The 19771-nt window shown below is 36.1% G+C and overlaps 1 protein-coding gene across 5 annotated transcripts in view; it reads right to left on the reverse strand.

The window, feature by feature from the left end:
* The window catches only part of CSMD3 (CUB and Sushi multiple domains 3), a 1174595-nt gene that overhangs the window by 10751 nt on the left and 1144073 nt on the right, over nucleotides 1-19771 (reverse strand). For all 5 annotated transcript variants that reach the window (XM_073229983.1, XM_073229982.1, XM_073229981.1 and 2 more), the window contains 6 exons: nucleotides 15272-15445; nucleotides 15046-15119; nucleotides 10077-10188; nucleotides 7780-7959; nucleotides 5704-5769; nucleotides 359-517 (listed from right to left, as the gene is read on the reverse strand). In XM_073229983.1, coding sequence (XP_073086084.1) covers nucleotides 359-517; nucleotides 5704-5769; nucleotides 7780-7959; nucleotides 10077-10188; nucleotides 15046-15119; nucleotides 15272-15445 — 765 coding nt within the window. The remainder of the gene's footprint in view (nucleotides 1-358; nucleotides 518-5703; nucleotides 5770-7779; nucleotides 7960-10076; nucleotides 10189-15045; nucleotides 15120-15271; nucleotides 15446-19771) is intronic.

A 19771-nucleotide genomic window follows, 5' to 3' on the forward strand; every position in this document is an offset into this window, starting at 1 on the left:
ATTGTCATTTGAAGAAATGATGTTGTGACCATAAAATAGCTTGCAAATCATTGATCTCTTTGGTGTTATGAGAATAGAGAAAGATTTAGTTACATTCAAGTTAAAAGTTTTGTTTTACTTCATGATGTCTCATTTTGGGTACATGAAGATACTCCTAGGGAGCTTATTTCAGAATCACATAGTTTTATATTTTTAGTAATATTCATGCATCAATCTATAAATCAGAAAGCCTTGTTTCTGAAGGAATAATGAATGTCATCAAAGAGGTAACAGATATTTCATGGTATAAGTCACTAATAAAAACAATGAGATGGTGGAAAGGAGGGTATGAAGGCATTGCAGTTCTGCAGGGTCATACCTGAAAGCAGCAGTTCCATGTTGCTGTTGCTGAGCGTGGCATTGACTCTTCCGGTGGAAGCATTGAAACTGGTAACGGTCAAGGTCATGGGTTGTTTCCTTCCTTTGAAATTGTAAGAGCCTTTCCATATATAATTTTGAGCAAACACATCATCAGGAACTGTGAATAGATTAAATAAGCACACCCATTAATTTTCCGGTGCCCTATAAATGTGAGTATTAAATAGATTAATGAATATTACTTTATTGAATAATGGTAGTTCCCTACATCCAAAATAATGTGCAATTTGCATTATAAAATGGATTCTTCACATAAAAGTGTTTCAGGTTTTTTTTTTAGAATAAACCAAAACTAATAACCTAGTTTTATACATGAGTCATCAATAGGAGATACATCGACAACACCAATTAGTCTTAAGGTTTATATTTAGAACCCAGCTAAATATCAAGTTTACTTATATTTGGTCTCCTAGAGTAATATCTTTCTTTCAGAAAGTAAATAAAATCTTTTTACTGAGTCAAGTCGTGCATGCAAGTCCCAAGAGGGCTGCTTTTCTCCTGGTACCGTGAATAGATTCATCGGAGGAAGAGCAGAGAGTGAAAACTCCCTTTACATAATGGCCCAGGCAGACTGTCAGAAGGGGGGCTCCTCTGTCCCCCTTACAGAATGCTGAGTTTAGTTACTAAAATAATAGGTGTGCCTGAGGAAAAAAACAGGGCTCTCATATGGATAGCTTTGAGATTTACAGGTATTTTTAGAGATGAAAGAATTGTCACCAAAATTGCCTCTCATGGGAGAGCAACGAACTGTTGTAGAATCAGAGAATACTCTAAACGTTTTAAAACTTTCATCTAAAGAAGAAATGTCTTTATTTTAGATATAGCCAAATAAGACTTATTATTCTATTTACATAGATTAGTTATATAATTTATAGTTACATAACTTAGGAATGTCAAAGTCTACTCAGATTCTGGGCAGAGGCTGAAAGAAGCTTCCTTGAATCCTATACATCACAATAAAGCAGATCCCTAGAAATCAGCTATTCAGTGGAGCAGAATTTATTTGGTTGAGTGAGGGAACAACATGATTTTAGGGAAAAGCCTTTTTTTTCAAATAAATTATTGACAATTTGTCACCTGATCTCTCTACCCACATCACATTTCCTACCATTCAAATAACAGAGACTGGAGATACAAATTGTTAATTCCCTAATATATACATATATATGTGTGTGTGTGTGTGTGTGTGTGTATATATATATATATATATATATATATATATATATATATATATAGCAAATCAATAGAGCAAATGACTATAGAGGATCGACAAAAAATACACTCTAGATTTAAGCTTTTACTGAATATTTGAATGAACATGATTATTTTTTCTATGATAACTCAAAAAGCAATATAATATAAGTGTTAGAATTGCAGGCACTGGAGTTACACTACCTGTATTTAAGTCCCTCCTCTACAATTTATATATTATGTGGTTTTGCATAAATTACCTCTGTAAACCTGAATTCCTCATTATTAACGTGGCATTAACCCAGAGTTGTTAGGAAGATTAAATGAGATAATGAGTGTGAAGGGCTTAGCTAAGTGTTAGTTGTTGTTATTATTATTATTATTCAGATAAAATAAGGGAACCGGACCTTAGAGCTTACTACGTAGTTAGTATCATGGAAAATACATAGTCTTGGCTCTGTGACCTTTGTCAAGTGCTCATTCTAGTGGCATTCCCTCCCCAACCTCCAACTACACAGCTATCTCTGCACATACAGAGCATAAAATTTGATAAAGTGTATGCCTAAAAAAACCCTTGATTTGGTAAGAGCTTTAAAGAGTTTTTAGTTTTTTTAAAAAAAATGTGCCTAAAACAAGTTGGCAGAAGGAATTTACAAGGTCAATTGCCCTGCATTAGAAAGATGAAGAATTTGGAGGTGATAGTCTTGTTAGTTGCAGAGGTAAGATGAGCAAGGGAGAATGACGCTCTAATGGCAGTGCCTAGAAAATAGTGGGCACTCAATAAATAAGCGTAGCTGTGGTCTCTCTCATTGTTCATTTACACCTGGCCTGTACTATGGATACTCTTTGCTACCCTGGTACCTTTAATAAAAATATGCTGTGCCTAATGATTTTGTCCATGGTGTTCAGGGGAATTAAGGGGTGTTGGTTGAAGGAGATGCAAGAGAACCTCAGTGGCAGGAGAAAATAGTGAAAGAAAGGAGTTAGCAGGAGCAGTCAGGCACATTGAATCGGGATTAATCATTACTGTGGTAGTGTTAACTAGCTGCTCTACAGAAACAAACCAAAACTGATTTGTAGTATTTGCTGATCTATGGTATAAATATTCCCACAGTGGCAGATTTCAGACTGCCAACATGATATCACTGAACGCAGAGTTGGGAAGAACACACAACTTGGCTGTGGTGAACTTCACCTGTGGGCTTTAGGATGCCACCGCCACTGTCCTCCCCTGTCCCACACACAGACCTGAGAAATGTATCTCATGACAGGATGACACAGGCAGATACTATCTGGTCATTTATACCTCCACGTGAAATGGGAATAACACTTCTTTCTATTGTTATTTTTTTTTGAGATTTGCCTGAGATTGCAGATTGAGTAGTTCTTTGTAAATTCTAAATGTCACCTAACTGTCACTGATGTATCAGTGAAAAGGAGGAAGACAAAGATGATTATGATCCTTTTTTTCAAGACATCTTTGCATTTAAACTTTATTTCATAGGCTTTGCAGCATTGCTGCGTACTGTATAATACTCCGACTTTCATACAACTGCCAAATTTCATTCTTGTTATTTTGGAATAATCTAATTAATGCTTTTAAATTAAATGCTTACAATGTTTTCCCATTTATGATAACATTTTTTACTCTAAAGTTTTACAGATACTTGTGCCCAGGTCAAAGAAATTCCTTTCCTTTCTAATTTATTACAGTTTTCAAAAATAGCAAATAGGTGTTGAATTTTATCAAATATTTTCTGTTAAGTATTATAAAGATCTTAATTGTTTGCATTTTAATCTCTTAATGTGATAGATTACTTTTAAGGATTATTTTACACAAAAATATCTCTGTTATACTGTTGGATTTAATTTGCTAAGATTTTAAGTAGTATTTTTTCATCTATACATCTTGAGTCAAACAAGACTATAATTTTCCCTTTTTTTACAATGTCTTTGTGTTATTAAAGTTATGTTGGACCCATAGGATGAGTTTTCTTCACTGCAAGAGATTTTATAAAAGTGGGATAATCAGGTCCCTTAAACTTTGGTGGAACTCATAAACAGGGTCATATGGATCTAGTTCTTTTTATGTGGAAAAAGTTTTAACTCCTGCTTTATTTGTTATGGAATTATTTTAAGTTTCCTTGTATTAATTAGTTCTAGTAAGATATAGTTCATTCTAGTAATCTAGTGAGATTAATTAGTTTCCTAGCAATTTGCCCATTTTGAATTTCTTTAAAGTTGAGTTATTGATAGTTTCCTATTAATATATTTTTAATTCATTTAATCTACTTTTTATGTAGTTAGGGTTACATTTTTCATTATATTATTTATTTTTTGTGCCTTTCTTGATCAATCTTACCAGCAATTTTTCAACTTTGTTCATTTATTTAAAAAACTAGCAATGGTTCATGTAGTAATTACTTGGGGTTTTTTTTTGTTCATTTTTATTATTATATTGATTTCTGCTGCCTTTTGTTTATTCTGCTATAATTTTTTATATCCTCTTAAAAGGGATACTTAACTCATTAATTATGAGACTTTGTTTTAATGAAAGCATTTAAAGCTGTAAATTCCCTGCATGACTTTTTGCTTTTTCCAAAGTCCCCAAGTTTTGATATTTAGATTTTTTACTATAGCTAAATTTCAATATTATGTTATCCATTTTAATTTCTTCATTAATTCACAAATTATTAATTAAAATTGTTTATTTAGTTAGCTTCCAAACATTCAGGAATTTTAAATATGTGTCCATTTTCTTATTAACTACTTGCATTATGTCAGACATCAGATCTGAACATTAATTTTGCTTTGAAATTTTTGTAGCTTTATTAGTTAATATATGAGCAATTGTTATAGCTGCACCATGGTGCCTTTGAGGAAAATATATATTCTACAATTGTTTGATGAAGAAATATATATGTATACTTGGTCCAGCTTATTCATTGTATGTTTAGTTTTTTCATATCCTTTTTTGTTAGCCTGATTTATTTATTGATTGCCATTGGCCATGTTTTGTGCAGGACAGTCCAGGTTTACATTTGATATATTGGAGCTATTATTCAGAGCACCTATCTGCTCCCAGATAAAGCACCTCCTCTGGAAAATTCTGGACACTGCCTGACCACTGCGGCTTTCTGACTCCATTGCTCAACTTCTCTCCTATGCTGACATATTTGATTTACTTAGAGGCATTCAGTCTGTTTTTACTAATTGCTAAATAAATTAGTGTTTTAGAGTGATTTTTTTAAATGGGCACTCCAGCTTTATAGCAAGTACGTTGAAAACTTCTAAACACAACTAGAATTATATTCTAACATTGTTCCTGGCCTAATATAACTGGACCATATCTGTCTCCAAGGTACAGATTAGATGTTAAGCCTTCAATTTTATTTGTAGCTTTTCATTTATATCATGTAAATCAAATACTGATTAATACTTAAAGTAATAGCTCATATATTGAGGCCTTACTATGGGTTAAGCACTTCACATTTCAGTTTCATGAAGCTCTTTTATAATAATCTATTCATTATTCCTTTAGTATAAAGAAATGGAGGCTCAGATACATGAAATAATTTTTCCAAAGTCATATAGTAGGGAATGTATAACATAGTAATCACATTAAGGTTGTAGGACATAAAAGCCCATATTTTAATACCTAAATTTTAAATTTGTTTTGAAATCAAATAATTGAAAATAAACTGAACAAGTTCTAGAAGTCACTGAAATTTTACTTTCACACCAAGTATATGGTTCCTTTTTAAAATATCTGTATTTACAGATTATATGTAACATATCACTTTTTGTTTAAAATAAAACACCACCATTATTTTATAGTCATTTGCAGATATTCTTGGAGGGAAATTTTATAGAGAGACCTATAAGCAATATTTTTGGAATATTAAAATGTCACAGTATTACATTGCTTGAAATTCCACATTCTGTAATACAAATTTTCAAATTCTAAATTCTAAATAGTCAAATGCGTAGTTTTCCCATAACAAATTTTTTTTCCTAAATGAAAAGTCACTTTGTCAAGAAAATAGATCATTTTCAGAAATCATGATTTCTAGGAAAACAACTTAAATTACTAACCACTTAACTTTGGGCTGGGTGTTCCTAGTGCAGGTCTAGGGTCTTTCACCAATATTTTGGAACCAGCTGTGAAAAGAAAGAAAAATGTTTGCAAAACAATATAATTAATAATACACACACAGACATAATGAGGCATTGTCAATTTTATTGTGCCATATACAGTTTTCTCCAAATGCCCTGTTGATCTCAGTCCCCACTTCACACTTCTGACATACAGTTTGCAACTTTAGTAATTACCCCCATTATAATCTAGTGGGACAAGGGGAAGTTTAGTGCCACCTTATAATTTTGGGATACTATTTCTTATTTTAGAGGCATTAACCAACATGGAAATAGTTGATTGCAACAGGGAAGTTGAAGGGTAAGGGTATTTTCTTACTGAAGGCAGAAATAATTTAAGTAGGGTTTATGTTTAAGAATAAAAATTTATGAAGGTAGCCCATGGTGTCACAAGAAATTGGGTAGACTCAAAGGTCAATATTTAATTCTAAAGTTTTAGGTCAAACCAAATGTAGCTCAAAGTAAGGAAATCACATGGGGTACTGGAGACACTTGCAAAGTTACAGGAGCTACGATATGCAGTTTTTGTAGACCATGTAAAGACTCAGATCTTTTTCCTAAGAACAATGTAGCATCTTTTAAAGGTTCTAAGGGGAAGTGACTTGGGAGAACATCTTTGCAAGATGGAGAAAAATTTGGAAAGGAATGGTACTGATATAGGAGGAGAAGTTCAGAGGTTTTGAAGAAATCCCAATTGAGATAATGCTGAGTTAGACTACTGTAAGAGTGATGATGAGCAGAAAAGTAGACAGATAAAAAAAAGTTATTGAAATTCTGCTGGATTCAAAGGGACCTTTAATCATTCATCTTCATGAAATATTAAAAAAACAAAACAAAACTGAGTAGTGTTCTAGCTAAGAGAAGAGAGTGAGAATATTTCATGAGGGAGAAATTAACATTTGTAGATGCTGCAAGGGAAAAATAATTAAAGGGTCTGAAATGAATAAAGAATAAAAAGAAGAGGAATTTACTGATGACCTTAACAAGAGTCCCAGGAAAATTTCCTTTGCTCCTTGTTCTGGAATCATAACCATTTTCTATCTGGCAAACTCACTATATCTTGGCCAGATGGGGATTTTCCTGGTCAAGAAGCAAGAAGTGGACACTGCATTAAGAGCTTGTCAAAATACTGTATCACTCTGTCTAAGTAATGGATTTGAAGAAACTGGCATTCAGACTCTTGCATAGTGTTTTCCTGACCAGTCTTTAGGAAAAGACTCTTTCTACCAGGGATGCTCTGCTGAAAGGGTATGAACCCAGCACTGCAGGCAGCAATTTTTCCAACTAAAGTGGGTTGAATAGTGTAACTCCAAAATTCATGTTCACCAACGGTCTCAAAATATGACCTCATTTGGAAATACTGGTCTCTGAAGATGTAATTAGTTGGGAATCTTGAGGTGAAATGATCCTAAAAGAATCCTAAATCCAATGACTATTATCTTTATAAGAAGAGGAGAAGACATATAGAGATACATAGGAAAGAAGGCCTGAGCCATGGAATGCCAAGCACAGCCAGAAGCTACCAGAAACTAGGAACAGCTAAGGAATAATTCTTCCCTAAGAACTTCAGACGGAACCTGGTCCTGCCAGAATAGAACCTGGTTCTATTCTATTTATGCCACTTCTTGGACCTCCCCTAGTTCAACAGTTTGATTTTGGATGGTGGCCTCCAGAACTGTGAGAGAATAAATTTCTGTTCTTTTAAATTATCCATCTTGTGGGAATTTGTTGTAGCAGCCCTACAAAACTAATACATCTACCATGAACAGAGAACTAGAAGAAAGAATAAAAGCAAGAAGACAAAATAGAGCATGGAAAATAATCTATAAAAAGATCCTGATAATATTTCTATGCCCCAGGTTTCAGAAGCATCTACATCACTCCTACCCTTGGAGTTGGCCAAATTATCCCTTGTTCCTAAACTAATTTGAGTTGAGTTTTTGTCTCTTGTGTCTGAGGAAAACCAGACTAGTACAGTATCTTCTGTTAAAAAAACTTTCTATAAAGAAAACTTACCTTCACAAACAGGAACTTTTCCAGTCCAAGTGTTATCAGATCTACACACTCTATGTTCTGTTCCACCTGCTAAGAAGAAGCCAGGCTGGCAGGTATAAATCAGTGTATACCCATGGGATGGAAGGTCCATTCCTACTACATCTGCATGAACAGGTGTTTCTGGTTGTTTACAGCTGTGGGCTATATTAAGAAAAGGGAAAAATGTTAATATTTTCTAGTCATGTTATGAAACTTTTGAGATGGGAGTCACAGTATTTTAGAGGTATTTAAAGCTATTATGTAAATACACCTTTGCATAGTTATTCCAATAAGTCAAGGAAAATGTATCAATACAAATATGAGTTCATAGAGCAGCATTTCCTAAACAATCATCTGTGGAACACTGGCAGATGTTAACAAGTAAACTGAGAGGGAAAAAAAGACTTACCATGGATAAGTAAGCTCATAAATCATATTATATCACTCTTCTAGAGAGTTACAATGAAAATTCGCATTTTAAAGGATCTAAGAAGTCCCGCAGTAAGATACATTTTAAAGTTTGCCAAACTCAGATTTTCTATATGAGTTTATCAAGTATTATATTTTTTATTTATCATACTTATTTTTCATTGAAAACATGTTTTCTAAAGTTAAATATAACCACAGCTCATTTTGCTGCTCTTATATCAATACTTCCTAATGTAGGAAGTAAAACAGTGATTTTTTATATATGGAATTTTCTGGCCATATTTTGTCTTCATAAGCTAGTAGTATTCATTCACGGAACTTCTTGTCTCCTTTTCCACATGTTTCCTTCCTTGCTAATTTTCTAGTTTGATTCTATTATATTTTGGTTCTATTCTATTTATGCCATTTCTTGGACCTCCCCTAGTTCAATTGTTTTGTAACTTATAAATACTATTCCTTTCTCAATCAGAGATAGATGTTATAAGGAATTTTCTCCCTAAACCAGAAAGCATTTCTGATCATTTTTCCATGGGTATAGACCCTTAAAAGGTTTTCTCTGTAAAAAGTGTTCTGTAGACAAATTTGTCTGGAAGAAATTCCATTTGTTTCCCATTGGAGATTCACAAAGCTATAAATAATAGCTAACATTTTTTGAACACTATGTAAAAAATATTGTGTTATATGACTTATATTTAATATAACCCCGTTAATGAAATGTCATCCTTATGGGGAAATATTGCTAAAGAGAAATACAAATCGTCTCTGCTATAACTTACCCCCAACATTATGCACATGTTAGAAGCTGAGATGCTTTTCAGTAATAGAACCTGTTTACCTTTATTTAAATCATCATATCCCAAATACAGGTCATCAAAGAACCCTGGTTTACTATGAAATTACCTAGTTACATCCCACACAACTATTCTAAAGTAATAATCTGAAGAATTCATTTTTAAGGAATTTTCTCATATTTAAATATAAAAGCCAACCAGAATGTGACATGACTTAGTGGAATGTTCTCCTGCTTTTCTGTATATGCAGGTCCATGAGGATGCCCACGATCATTTGGGTGGTTCTGGACAGGGCTAGAGACAATTCATAGGACTTATTTGGACTTCAGCAAATCCTAAAAGTTAGGTACCATTCTGATGGGTATTTCACTCCTGTTACTCTTTATTTATTCTCCCAAGAGGCTCACAATTTTACAAGACGGGGAAGGAGAAAGGGACAAGAGAAAGAAGAGATGAATAACTCACCAGCTGAAATTTATTTTAACTATAAGTCAGCAAGACTGCTTAATGACCTGGCTCTGTTCTTATTTAATCTGTACAACAAGTGGTCTCAACTTAGGGTTAGGGCACATTTAGAAACATCAGGAAATCCTGAAATAGTATTGAAACTTTTGATCAAGGTGTTCATTCCTATTTCCTTTCATGGATGTTTCTAGCATTCCTCAGATTCTCAGTTACACAACTGAAAAAATATTAAGAGTCACTGTGTTCTGTATTTCAGAGTACTTCTGTTTCACAGGGGCAGATCTATGACTTTAGAAGCTAATCATTATCTAAAATTACCAGATGACTGAACACCACAATTACAAGGGGTTGGCGAAAAAAACAAAACTGTGTCCCAAGCCTTCTGGCTTCTGTAGAAAGAATGTTCCCTAATGGGCATGGGGTTTTGATATAGTAATAAAATTATATACATCAATTATGTTTTATCATAATCTAAAACACCCAATGTGATACATCTTTTGTATTTACTTTTTCATTTATTTTCACACTTGGAAGAAAAAAGTGTATATAAATTCTTACCCATGATAAGTATAATACCTTAGCCACAATACTTACGTATACACTCAGGCTGAATGCCATTCCATGTGAGGTCAGGAAGGCAAGTGCGTGTTGTAGACCCTTGGAGAAGGTGTCCTTTTTTGCAATGGAACTGTATAACACTACCAACCTACAGCAGATCACAGAGAAAAACACATGTACCAGTGCAACTTCAAGTATGGTAACAAATAGAAAAATCCTTGGATCAGAAAATGCTTTCAATAGAAATTCTGCATGGTTGCAGTTGGAAAGAAAAGAAATTGAAATATGACTTAAAATTTGGGAAAAAATCAAGACTCAAGAAAAAACCTAGATCTCTTTGTGTATATATCATCACCAAATGTTTGAGTGCTCAGAGTATATGTAGGTGCCAAATTTTTTACCATGGTAATATGAAGAAAATATATAAAATACCAAAGACCAATAAGCTACATATGAACACAAGATAGTTAAATAAAGATAAGTGAAAATGGTTAAAGATAGATATGGAAATAAAGATAACTTATGTTGTACATGAGGGGCAAAGAAATATGGAAGATATTAAATGCAATATGAGAATAGATGCAAAGGTTTTTACTGAAGGTTGTGGAGGAACAGAAATATACAACAGAAGACATGCCATTTGCACTAAGCTTTAAAAGATGTGGAATTTATGCAAATACATAGAACATTGGTTCTCAAAGTGTGGTCCCCCAGACCAACAACCTCAGCAGCTCCTACAAATTTGTTAGAAATGCAAATTCTGGGACATGGCCACAGACACATGGAATAAGAAGCTCTTAGGATGAGGAGTAACAATCTGTGTTTTAACAAACCATCCAAGCGATTTTGATGAGGTCAAGTGATGTAAAATTAGAGAAGGTAACAGGATGAGAAAATGCACAGAGGTTAAATTATATGTCATATAGTTCAGGAAAAAAATGAAAGCACATTTGATTTCCTGGAATGGATAGTTCACACAGTAACTTGATTATGTTGGGGGTAAAGTGGGAAGCAACAATGTATAGTAAAAAAGAAAACAATTTGTACTTGGCTTTAACTTTGGATCTGATCTTAGTTGAATAAGGTATATCTCCTTTCTAAGACTTAATTTCCCATTTATAACTAAAATGACATGTTATTTGTCTTGAGATTTTTTTTAAGGATTAAATTAAATTGGATATATAATCCACTCTACCCAAGGATGGCACTTAAGTTTTAATAAATTCTAGTCATAATTTTTATATCAGGGACATAAGCAAGAATCAGTTTCTGAAGGGTCTCAAATGACAGGCTCTGACATTTGAAATCTTTTTTAAAAATAAAAGCAAAGTTGCTAAAGCTTTCAGAGCAAGTAAAATTTATATACAAAAAATAAATACTATCTTTGGAAAATTAAACTAGTCATAGTAAGGAGAAACTATTAAAAAGAATGACAAACATTAGTTATAATTATGAGCTGGCAGTACCATTTCAGATTCTCATGGATAAAACTGGATGTAGATGTGGGGAAGTCATTTACCCAAAATATACTACAAGGAAAAATCATCAGGATTTATTCAGTCATCAGAGGTGAAGACAAGACAGGGATAGATATTTAGGGTCTGCCAGTTCAGCTTTCTCCAGCAATTGGAGTCTGAGAATAATCAATCATAGTCTTAGGGCTTATCACACAGAACCTGTTTCCTTCCTTGCCCATTTGCTAAAGTAACATGAGGTAAGCCTTGGTACAAGATTCCATTTGGATCTTCATGCTCATCCAGAGCCACACTCTACCAGCAACATTCAGTTCTATGAGTCATTCTCTGACAGCAACCTTTATCCTTCCAGAAATCTCACACTGGGTCTTCCATGAAAGCTTCACCTTAGCCTTTTGGAGATTTCTTGCCCTCTGGATGCCCCACTTTTTTCCAGGGCTACTACATTGCTCCATTCCAGAGAGCACTGTTCATGCTGTATTCCATAGAAACGGAGTCCTTCACCTTGTATTCCAGAGCATGTCATTCATATGCTCTATGAAGCTTTGCTATGTGCAATATGACTTCCTTATATGGTCTAGATTATGTGACTAAGCATGGAGATGTTGCAATTCTGTTCAGTCAAACCAGTTGTACAAAGCCTATCACCTCTATCAATGTGGCAATCTTACTTTAGGCTGGTTCTCAGTTAATGGTGCTGCATTTTTACCTATAAATCTCTCCTCATTTAATCTACTGCCAAATATTGGAAATTTTACCTCCTAAATCTCTCAAGCTGTCTTTTCTCTCTTTCATACTTATACATCGTGGCTCAGTATCTTTTCTACAGGCTGTGGTTTTCAAATTTCAGCAGATACTATAATCACCAGGGGGACTTTTCAGAACACAGACAGTTGAGCCTCCTTAAGAGTTTCTAACTGGGTAGATCTGGGAGAGACCCAAGAATCTACATTTCCAAGAAGTTCTTAAAGTGCTAGAATTTTCATCACTGTATTTATTTGTGCCTAATTTCAAACATTACATATTTATTTAACTGAATTATCCTGCATAGTTCCTAACTTGGAAATATGCATGTTTGGCATTTGTTCCATAACTAATCTAGATGTTGTATCAATCATTCTGACAGCTACTCCCTTCACTACCAATCTGCTTTTAGCCAAAGAGAGTTCCTACTTACAATATTTTGGAAATAAGAGAATTTAAATTGAATACTTTTTAATGCTAGGGTTTTCACCATCTCTAGCAACAGGTGATATATTTTACATGTTAATTTATATACATATATATATATATATACAAGAATCTTCTATATAAGTCTATGTAGAAAAAGAGAGTGAACAAATGTGTATACATTAAAAAAATTAAGAAAATAATTTGAGTGCCTCTACAATTCATAACTTCTCACTCTCTCTTTGTCCTTCCCAGAAGTAGGTGTCTTAACTGTTGTGATTTTACTTAAGTTACTACACACCACCTGATCAAACCAGGGGTGGATATAAAAGTTGAGACATTCTGATTCTCTGTCTAGAAATTTAGAACTGAGACTGACATAATTATTCAGTTTTGGTATGTGACCGAGATGTAAATAGAAATAATGCACCTTTAGTCATATGGTCAATCTGCAGAGAGAAAAATGGAGTAGGTAAATAGAGTAGTGGAAAAAATGAGTGCTGTTGTCTAGTTCCTATACTAGGACTCGATGGGTCACCTAAATCTTTTCTCTTAGGGTTTCCAACATACCTGTACATGGCTAGTAATGCCTTTAGGCTTAAGCTACTCAAAATAATATCTGTTACTAGCAGAAAGAATTTTCTCAAAGAGTAAGGATGTTTTGCCAGGATTCCATTTGGAATCCTCTAATAAATTGGCATTAGTGAGTTATATAAACTTTCATTCTGTAGACTTTATACAGATTTAGTAAATATAAATAGTACACATATACATATATACACACATACCTACCATATGCATGTAAGAAAGTTGATGTTCATAATTTAACATACTGGGTACTCAGTATATCATTTGTAATTTTAATAGAGATTAATATAATTATAAATTATTAGCTCTTACCATATTTGAAATCTATTCTTAATTATCTATAAAGAATATTATGATCTAATATACGTTAATTAGCCAAATAACCTGAATTAAGGTTTAGGTTAACTTTGTGATAACGTTTTTCAAAGATTATAACAGAATTCTTAAAATGTAGAGTTAATGATTCTATTCATTTAATTGGATGATTATTCTAAACTCATTCTTGCTTATTTCCATTTCCATGATCACAAAGGGTATTTACTAGACAGGACTAATACTCTTCAGAAAATCACCTGATTTAGTGCACAGATATTACCAACAAAATTCTGTATTCTGTCAGGATATTGTCCCTGATTTGCTCTGTGATCAAACCAGTCACGTTCTATTTCGGTTTCTTCACCTGTGTGATGAGGACTAATGATGTTTAGTTAGTGGTCCATTCCTTAGATTTAGATCAATTACTAAAAGCTTTTATAGAGATATGAATCTAAATTTTTCTAAAAAACCAACAAAATAGATACTGAGACACTTTTTCACACTTTTGTATCATCTAGATAGGCCTCAGGCAAACCAGAAGAATTGGAGATGCTGTCAAATCAATGTTCATACTGTGCCTGAACTGTCGCTAAATGGAAACTATTTTTAGTAACAAAAATATGGCACCTTTGATGAGTATTCCCTTTAAAAATTGATGTTCTTGAGGTTCACACTGAATTTCACCCAAAACACACAACTTAGAAAACCCTGCAACACAAGGCAACTGGGTAATGGTGTGAGCTGGCATTTCCTTTTGGACTCAGTGAGCACCTCCGCTCCCTTTAGGACCCTGAAATGAAAACCTTGCTGAATCTCTACATAAAATCTAAATTGGAAAAAGAGAAAATAAAGTCAGCCACACAGGATTGGGCATGCTAAAGAATTTCAATAGAGCAATCCAACTATGTTTTCTGTAACAATAGGTTATGGTTAAAATATTTTTTCAGAAATGTCCCATATCAATGACAGTGTTTAAAAATATTTCAGTATTTTATACATAGGACAAACCATTTTAGTCTTATTGCCTTATTGAATAAGTGCATTTTCATGTATTTGCTGAATCTTTGTCTCAGAAGTTTATCCTTTAATCTCTTTCATACTTACTTTTCCTCATGGTCCCCCCCACCCCTCTGTAGGGTCAACTTATTTACTTCCTTGCTCTCACCCTCTCTTACATACTAACTACTGTTGATGGATTTTTCTGTGCTCAGATAGCTCCACTTTTCTTTTCTTTTCTTTTATTCTCATGGTCAGTGAGGCTATTTTCTTGAAGCATATTTTTCTTTTCCTGATTTGCTCCCACTCTTATTGCCTGTTACCTTTTAGAAATGTTTATGAATATGGCTATATGTGTGCTTATTTTTCTGTTGGAGCCAGCAGGATTATATGCACGTGAACCAAAGGAGCTTTCTGATCTAGTTTTATACTAAATAGATGTATTTATTCAAAGTTCTCACTTGGAATCCAAATGTATTGTTCTGAGATCCATGCCGTGGTACTCCTGGGTTTTCACATGAGGTACGAGTGGGTTCTAAAATCAAGATTAAAAACATAACATTCCTTTAAAATTTACAATCATAATTATTTAGCTGCTATAGTTTATAAGATAAAAAAAAAAGAAAACCATGATGTCACCACTCCCCAGGAATTCCAGAATTATAATCAACTTTTAATCAATGTTACCTATGCAGTGAGGTGATGAACCACTCCAAGTGCCATCTGCCTGACATAGTCTGGTGCTTGATCCCACTAATATGAAAGGGGAACTGCAGCTGTATGAAACCTCTGAGTGGTATATGAAGCTTTTGCCTTCTCTTTTTCCTTGGGCAGGTATACCAGGGTCACCACAAAACTTTGCTGTAAGTGAAAATAAACATAGTTATAGCATAGATTAAAGATTCATTAGAAGAAAAAGTTTAGAAAAATGAGAAAAATAACTGGAACACTGCACTAAAGTATCCGTGTTAATTTCATTCAGTTTTTTATGCTTTTATCTGTATGAATAAACATTGAATATGCAGCAGCATAATATTCAAAAAAATTAGTCTGATTCAGATATTTTCTATCTATTAGTCCACCTTAACTGTAGAATTTTTGTAACTTTTTTTTGTTTGTTTTGTATGGACTGGAATCAAACCACATATTTGCATATCTAGGTTTCAAAGTTAGAGGGTATTCCTGAAAAGGCATGTGAATCACAGATAGCTCTGTCAGAAAGAACCAACCCATGATGGTCAAGGTCGTACTTTCTAGACTTCTCTGTCTTTTCATATGTATGTAAGGATGTGGTTATTTGTTCTGTTGTAGTAAGTTAAACACTTAAGCACATATTCCAGTATTTTGTTATCTTCTTCTTCAAAATAGTTGGGGACTTGGGGGTGGTTTTTAAAGAATAAAGAAGGCCATGGGAGTCCAAACCTATATAAAACCAAGGAATATCAATGCCTTACAACAACACTGAGAGATCAGTTTAATTTGTAAACAAATTGATTACATTATGTTATTCAACATATATTTTTTAATCTACTAAAAGACAGGCACTATTCTAGGTATTTTTGGGCACTGGACTTGCTAATAAAAAAAAGTAAGATTCTTGTCTATGCAGAGTTCATGTGTTTGTGAAACAAACAATAAATAAAATTAGTAGGAAAAAAATATATCATGTGGGAAGGGGTAAATCCTGTGGGAAAAAATAGTGAAGCAGAAGGGGATCTGGGCTATGTATGGGTGGTTGTGATGAATGGTGAGGGGTGGAGATGAATTCTAAGTAAGGCGGCAAGGGTGTTTCTCACTGACAAATGGTTTAGAAGAAACAAAAGCATTTAGTCATGCTAATATCAAAAGGGAGAGCATTCCAGACAGAGAAAACAGTTTTGCCAAAGTCCTGTGCTGGGGCATATCCAGGATGTTGGAAGAAGAATCAGGCCAGTGAGACTGGAACAGATAGAGCAACAGAAGTGCAATAAGGGATGAGATCAGAAGGTTTCAAATCTAGCAGATAATGTAGATAAAAGAACCTATATCCTATGCTTCCAATTTTTTTTTTTAGTAAAAAAATACATAACATATAATTTACCATTTTTAGCATTTTTTAGGTGCATTCAATTTATAAATTGCAGATTCAGCACCTGGAAGCTGACATCCAAATGTTTCTAAGTATAAATGCTCCCTTAAGATGGTTAATGCTTGAGTGACCATGCAGGTAAAAATGCAGTATTTCCAGAATCTCTTGCCTGGCCTTGGTGAATCTCCATATCAATAGATGTTTCTAAGGAGTGGGGAGAAGAAGTCCCTCTCCATATCAGTAAGCGATTACAAGGGTGGGGGGAGTGAGAGTACCTCTGTACCAGAGAGGCTGGGTCGCTTTTTACAGCCAGATAGCAAGAAACACAGGCAAGCAGAAGTGGTTTCTCCCACTTTATTTTTCCCTTTGACTGATTTTGGTTTCAAAGGTAATTTGCCTTGGACTGAGAACTGACTTCCACCCGCGGAGTTACACCTGGCAGTACTCAGCAAAACCTCTAAACCTGAAATCTGTCTTCATGGGTGTGACAGAGGTCTGCCCCTAGAGATGGTGGGGAGATACCTGGGAACACCCCTGTGGATGGTAGGGAGGCCCCAGTGACTGCAGCGGTGGAGGGTGTGGTGTCACCTGGGAGCCCCCTATCTGTGGGGCTTCCAATTGGGGAGACTTAGTGGGAACTGGTCTAGGGTAAAGCACCTCCTAGATGGGCGGGCCCTTCCTCAGGATTGGGGAAGGGTGGAGACACCAGAGCTGTGGAATTAGCCCTCCATGAGATAGAAGACTGCTTATAGGTCCTCAGTGGCCATGTAGCAGCCAGGATTGTGGGATGTTTGTTTCTTGAGATAGTAGAAAGGGTTATCAAGGAGAGAGACACACTTCGGCAGGAAAGAGACACACTTTGGTGTTCCCTGGAAGAGAGCTGGGTGATGACCTATGGGATGCCGTTGAAAAAGAGAGACAGTTATTGAGAAGATGGGTAGTGCTCCTAGAGTATATGTTAGCAGCGAGGGAGGAGCAGCAGGAGAATCTACACTGCAGGAGGCCATGGGGGAGGGGGAATAAAGAGCAGTGCCTACAGCCAGCAGGGGACATTCAGTCCTTCCAAAGAGATGCCTCCACAGTCCCACCATATGTCATGGACTTGTAGCCCAGGATTTGGCCACATGGAAGAATCCACAAATGGTGCAGCTGTATCACTACACTGATGATATTATGCTCACGTCTGATTCTCTTGCAGATTTAGAAGGGGCAGTTCCTAGACTGCTGCAACACCTAGAGAAAGGATGGACTGTGAAGAGCCTCAAGGTTCAGGGACCTGGTTTGTCAGTAAAGTCCTTGGGGGTTGTCTTGTCAGGTAAAACTAAAGTTATCCCAAAATCAGGCATAGACAAGGACCAGGCTTTTCCTACCCCCTAACACTGTAGCAGTATTACAAGAGTTTTTGAGTCTTTTGGGCTACTGGAGAGTGTTTATCCCACACTTGGCACAAATTCTGAAGCCCTTATACTGGTTGGTGCAAAAGGTCATCAGGTGGGACTGAGATGAAACATGTGCAGCTGCTTTTACTGCTGCTAAGTGAGCAGTCAAGGCCATACAGGCCTTGTGTGTAATGGACTCATCAAGGCCCTGGGAGCTAGATGTTTATATAACCGAAGATGGTTATGGATGGGGTCTTTGGCAGCGGCTTAAATGGGCACACAAACCTATTGGATTCTGGTCACAACTGTGGAAAGGAGCAGAGGTCCGGGACACCTTGATAGAGAAGCAACTGGCTGCTGTGTACCACACCTTGCTGGCTACAGAGCCCATCACTGGAACAGCTCCGACCAAGGTAATAACCATCTAGCCCATCATGGGGCGGGTGCGAGGCTAGACCCAAAGACCATGGAGTGGAATGGCACAGGCACCTTCACTGGTCAAATGGGGTACATACTTATAGCACTGTAATGCCCTTTCCAATAGCCCCTAAAGTGGAGAACTCCAATGCTTATTGGGGCCAGTGACATATACCAGTGGAAGCAGGAAGAACTTGCTTTTGAGCCATTGGTAGCTGAGTCCTTATCAGGAGGGAAAAGGTCCCATACCTGAAGATGCTGGGTACACAGATGGCTCTAGTTATTGGCTGCCCTGATGTGGAGGGCTGTGGTTTTCCATCCTAAGACTGAGACAATATGGATGGAGGATGGAGAGGGGAAGAGCAGCCAAGGGGATGACTTGTGAGCAGTACAGCTCACGATCACTCAGGAGCCCTCTGCTAGGATTGTCTGCACTGACAGTTGGGCAATCAGGGCTTGACCCTGTGTTTACTGACACAGTACCAGGCCAACTGGAAGGTTGGTCACTGCCCCTCTGGGGCCAAGAGCTGTGGCAAGACCTATGGGCCTCTGGTCAGACTAAGACAGTTACCATATATCAGGTGACTGGCCATTTGCCTTTGGCATCCCCAGGGAATGATGAAGCAGACATGCTGGCCCAGGTGCTAGGAGGAAAGCCTGCCTCTGATGTAGCCCAATGGTTACATCAGCGTTGTTTACATGTGCAGCAAAAGATAATATGGGCTCTAGCCCATCAGTGGGGTTTGCCGTTAACCTTTGAAGAAGTCAGCAGAACCCAGAAGTGTCTTGTGTGCTCAAAAAGTTACTTACACGGAGTCCCATAACAACATGGGACAATAGTAAGGGGGCCGATACCTCTTGCCAGTGGCAGATAGATTATTTTGGGCCTCTGCTCATATCAGCAGTAAGAGAATCTTATGGGGAAGTTTATTTTATGGCCAGTGCATGTACCTCCCATCGCCCTATATATTGACCCTTATTTAACTCCCACAGCGAGAGGGGTTGAAAATCTGGTATTCTAGACCAGGAAGAGATCCCATTCCTGCCACTCTCCTATCACAGGACCACTCTCTTGCATGTATTCAACCTGATGGACAAGATATGCCTATGCTGGTGTCATTAAAACAAGTATCTTATTGCCCTTAAGGTAATTTTCTTCTACAGTCCTTGTGGCCTGGACCCACAACCTGGGTGCAGCTGCTGTGTGATGATTGCTCTGAAATCCCTACCTGTTCAGCTACTGGCACCTGTTGAATGGATGAGCTATGGTCTTAACCTGCATAGGCCTTTGAACCTAGCTAAATCCTCTGGCTTGAGGATCAT

This window comes from Manis javanica, chromosome 2 (assembly GCF_040802235.1).
Source record: "Manis javanica isolate MJ-LG chromosome 2, MJ_LKY, whole genome shotgun sequence".
NCBI classification, from domain to species: Eukaryota; Metazoa; Chordata; class Mammalia; order Pholidota; family Manidae; genus Manis; species Manis javanica.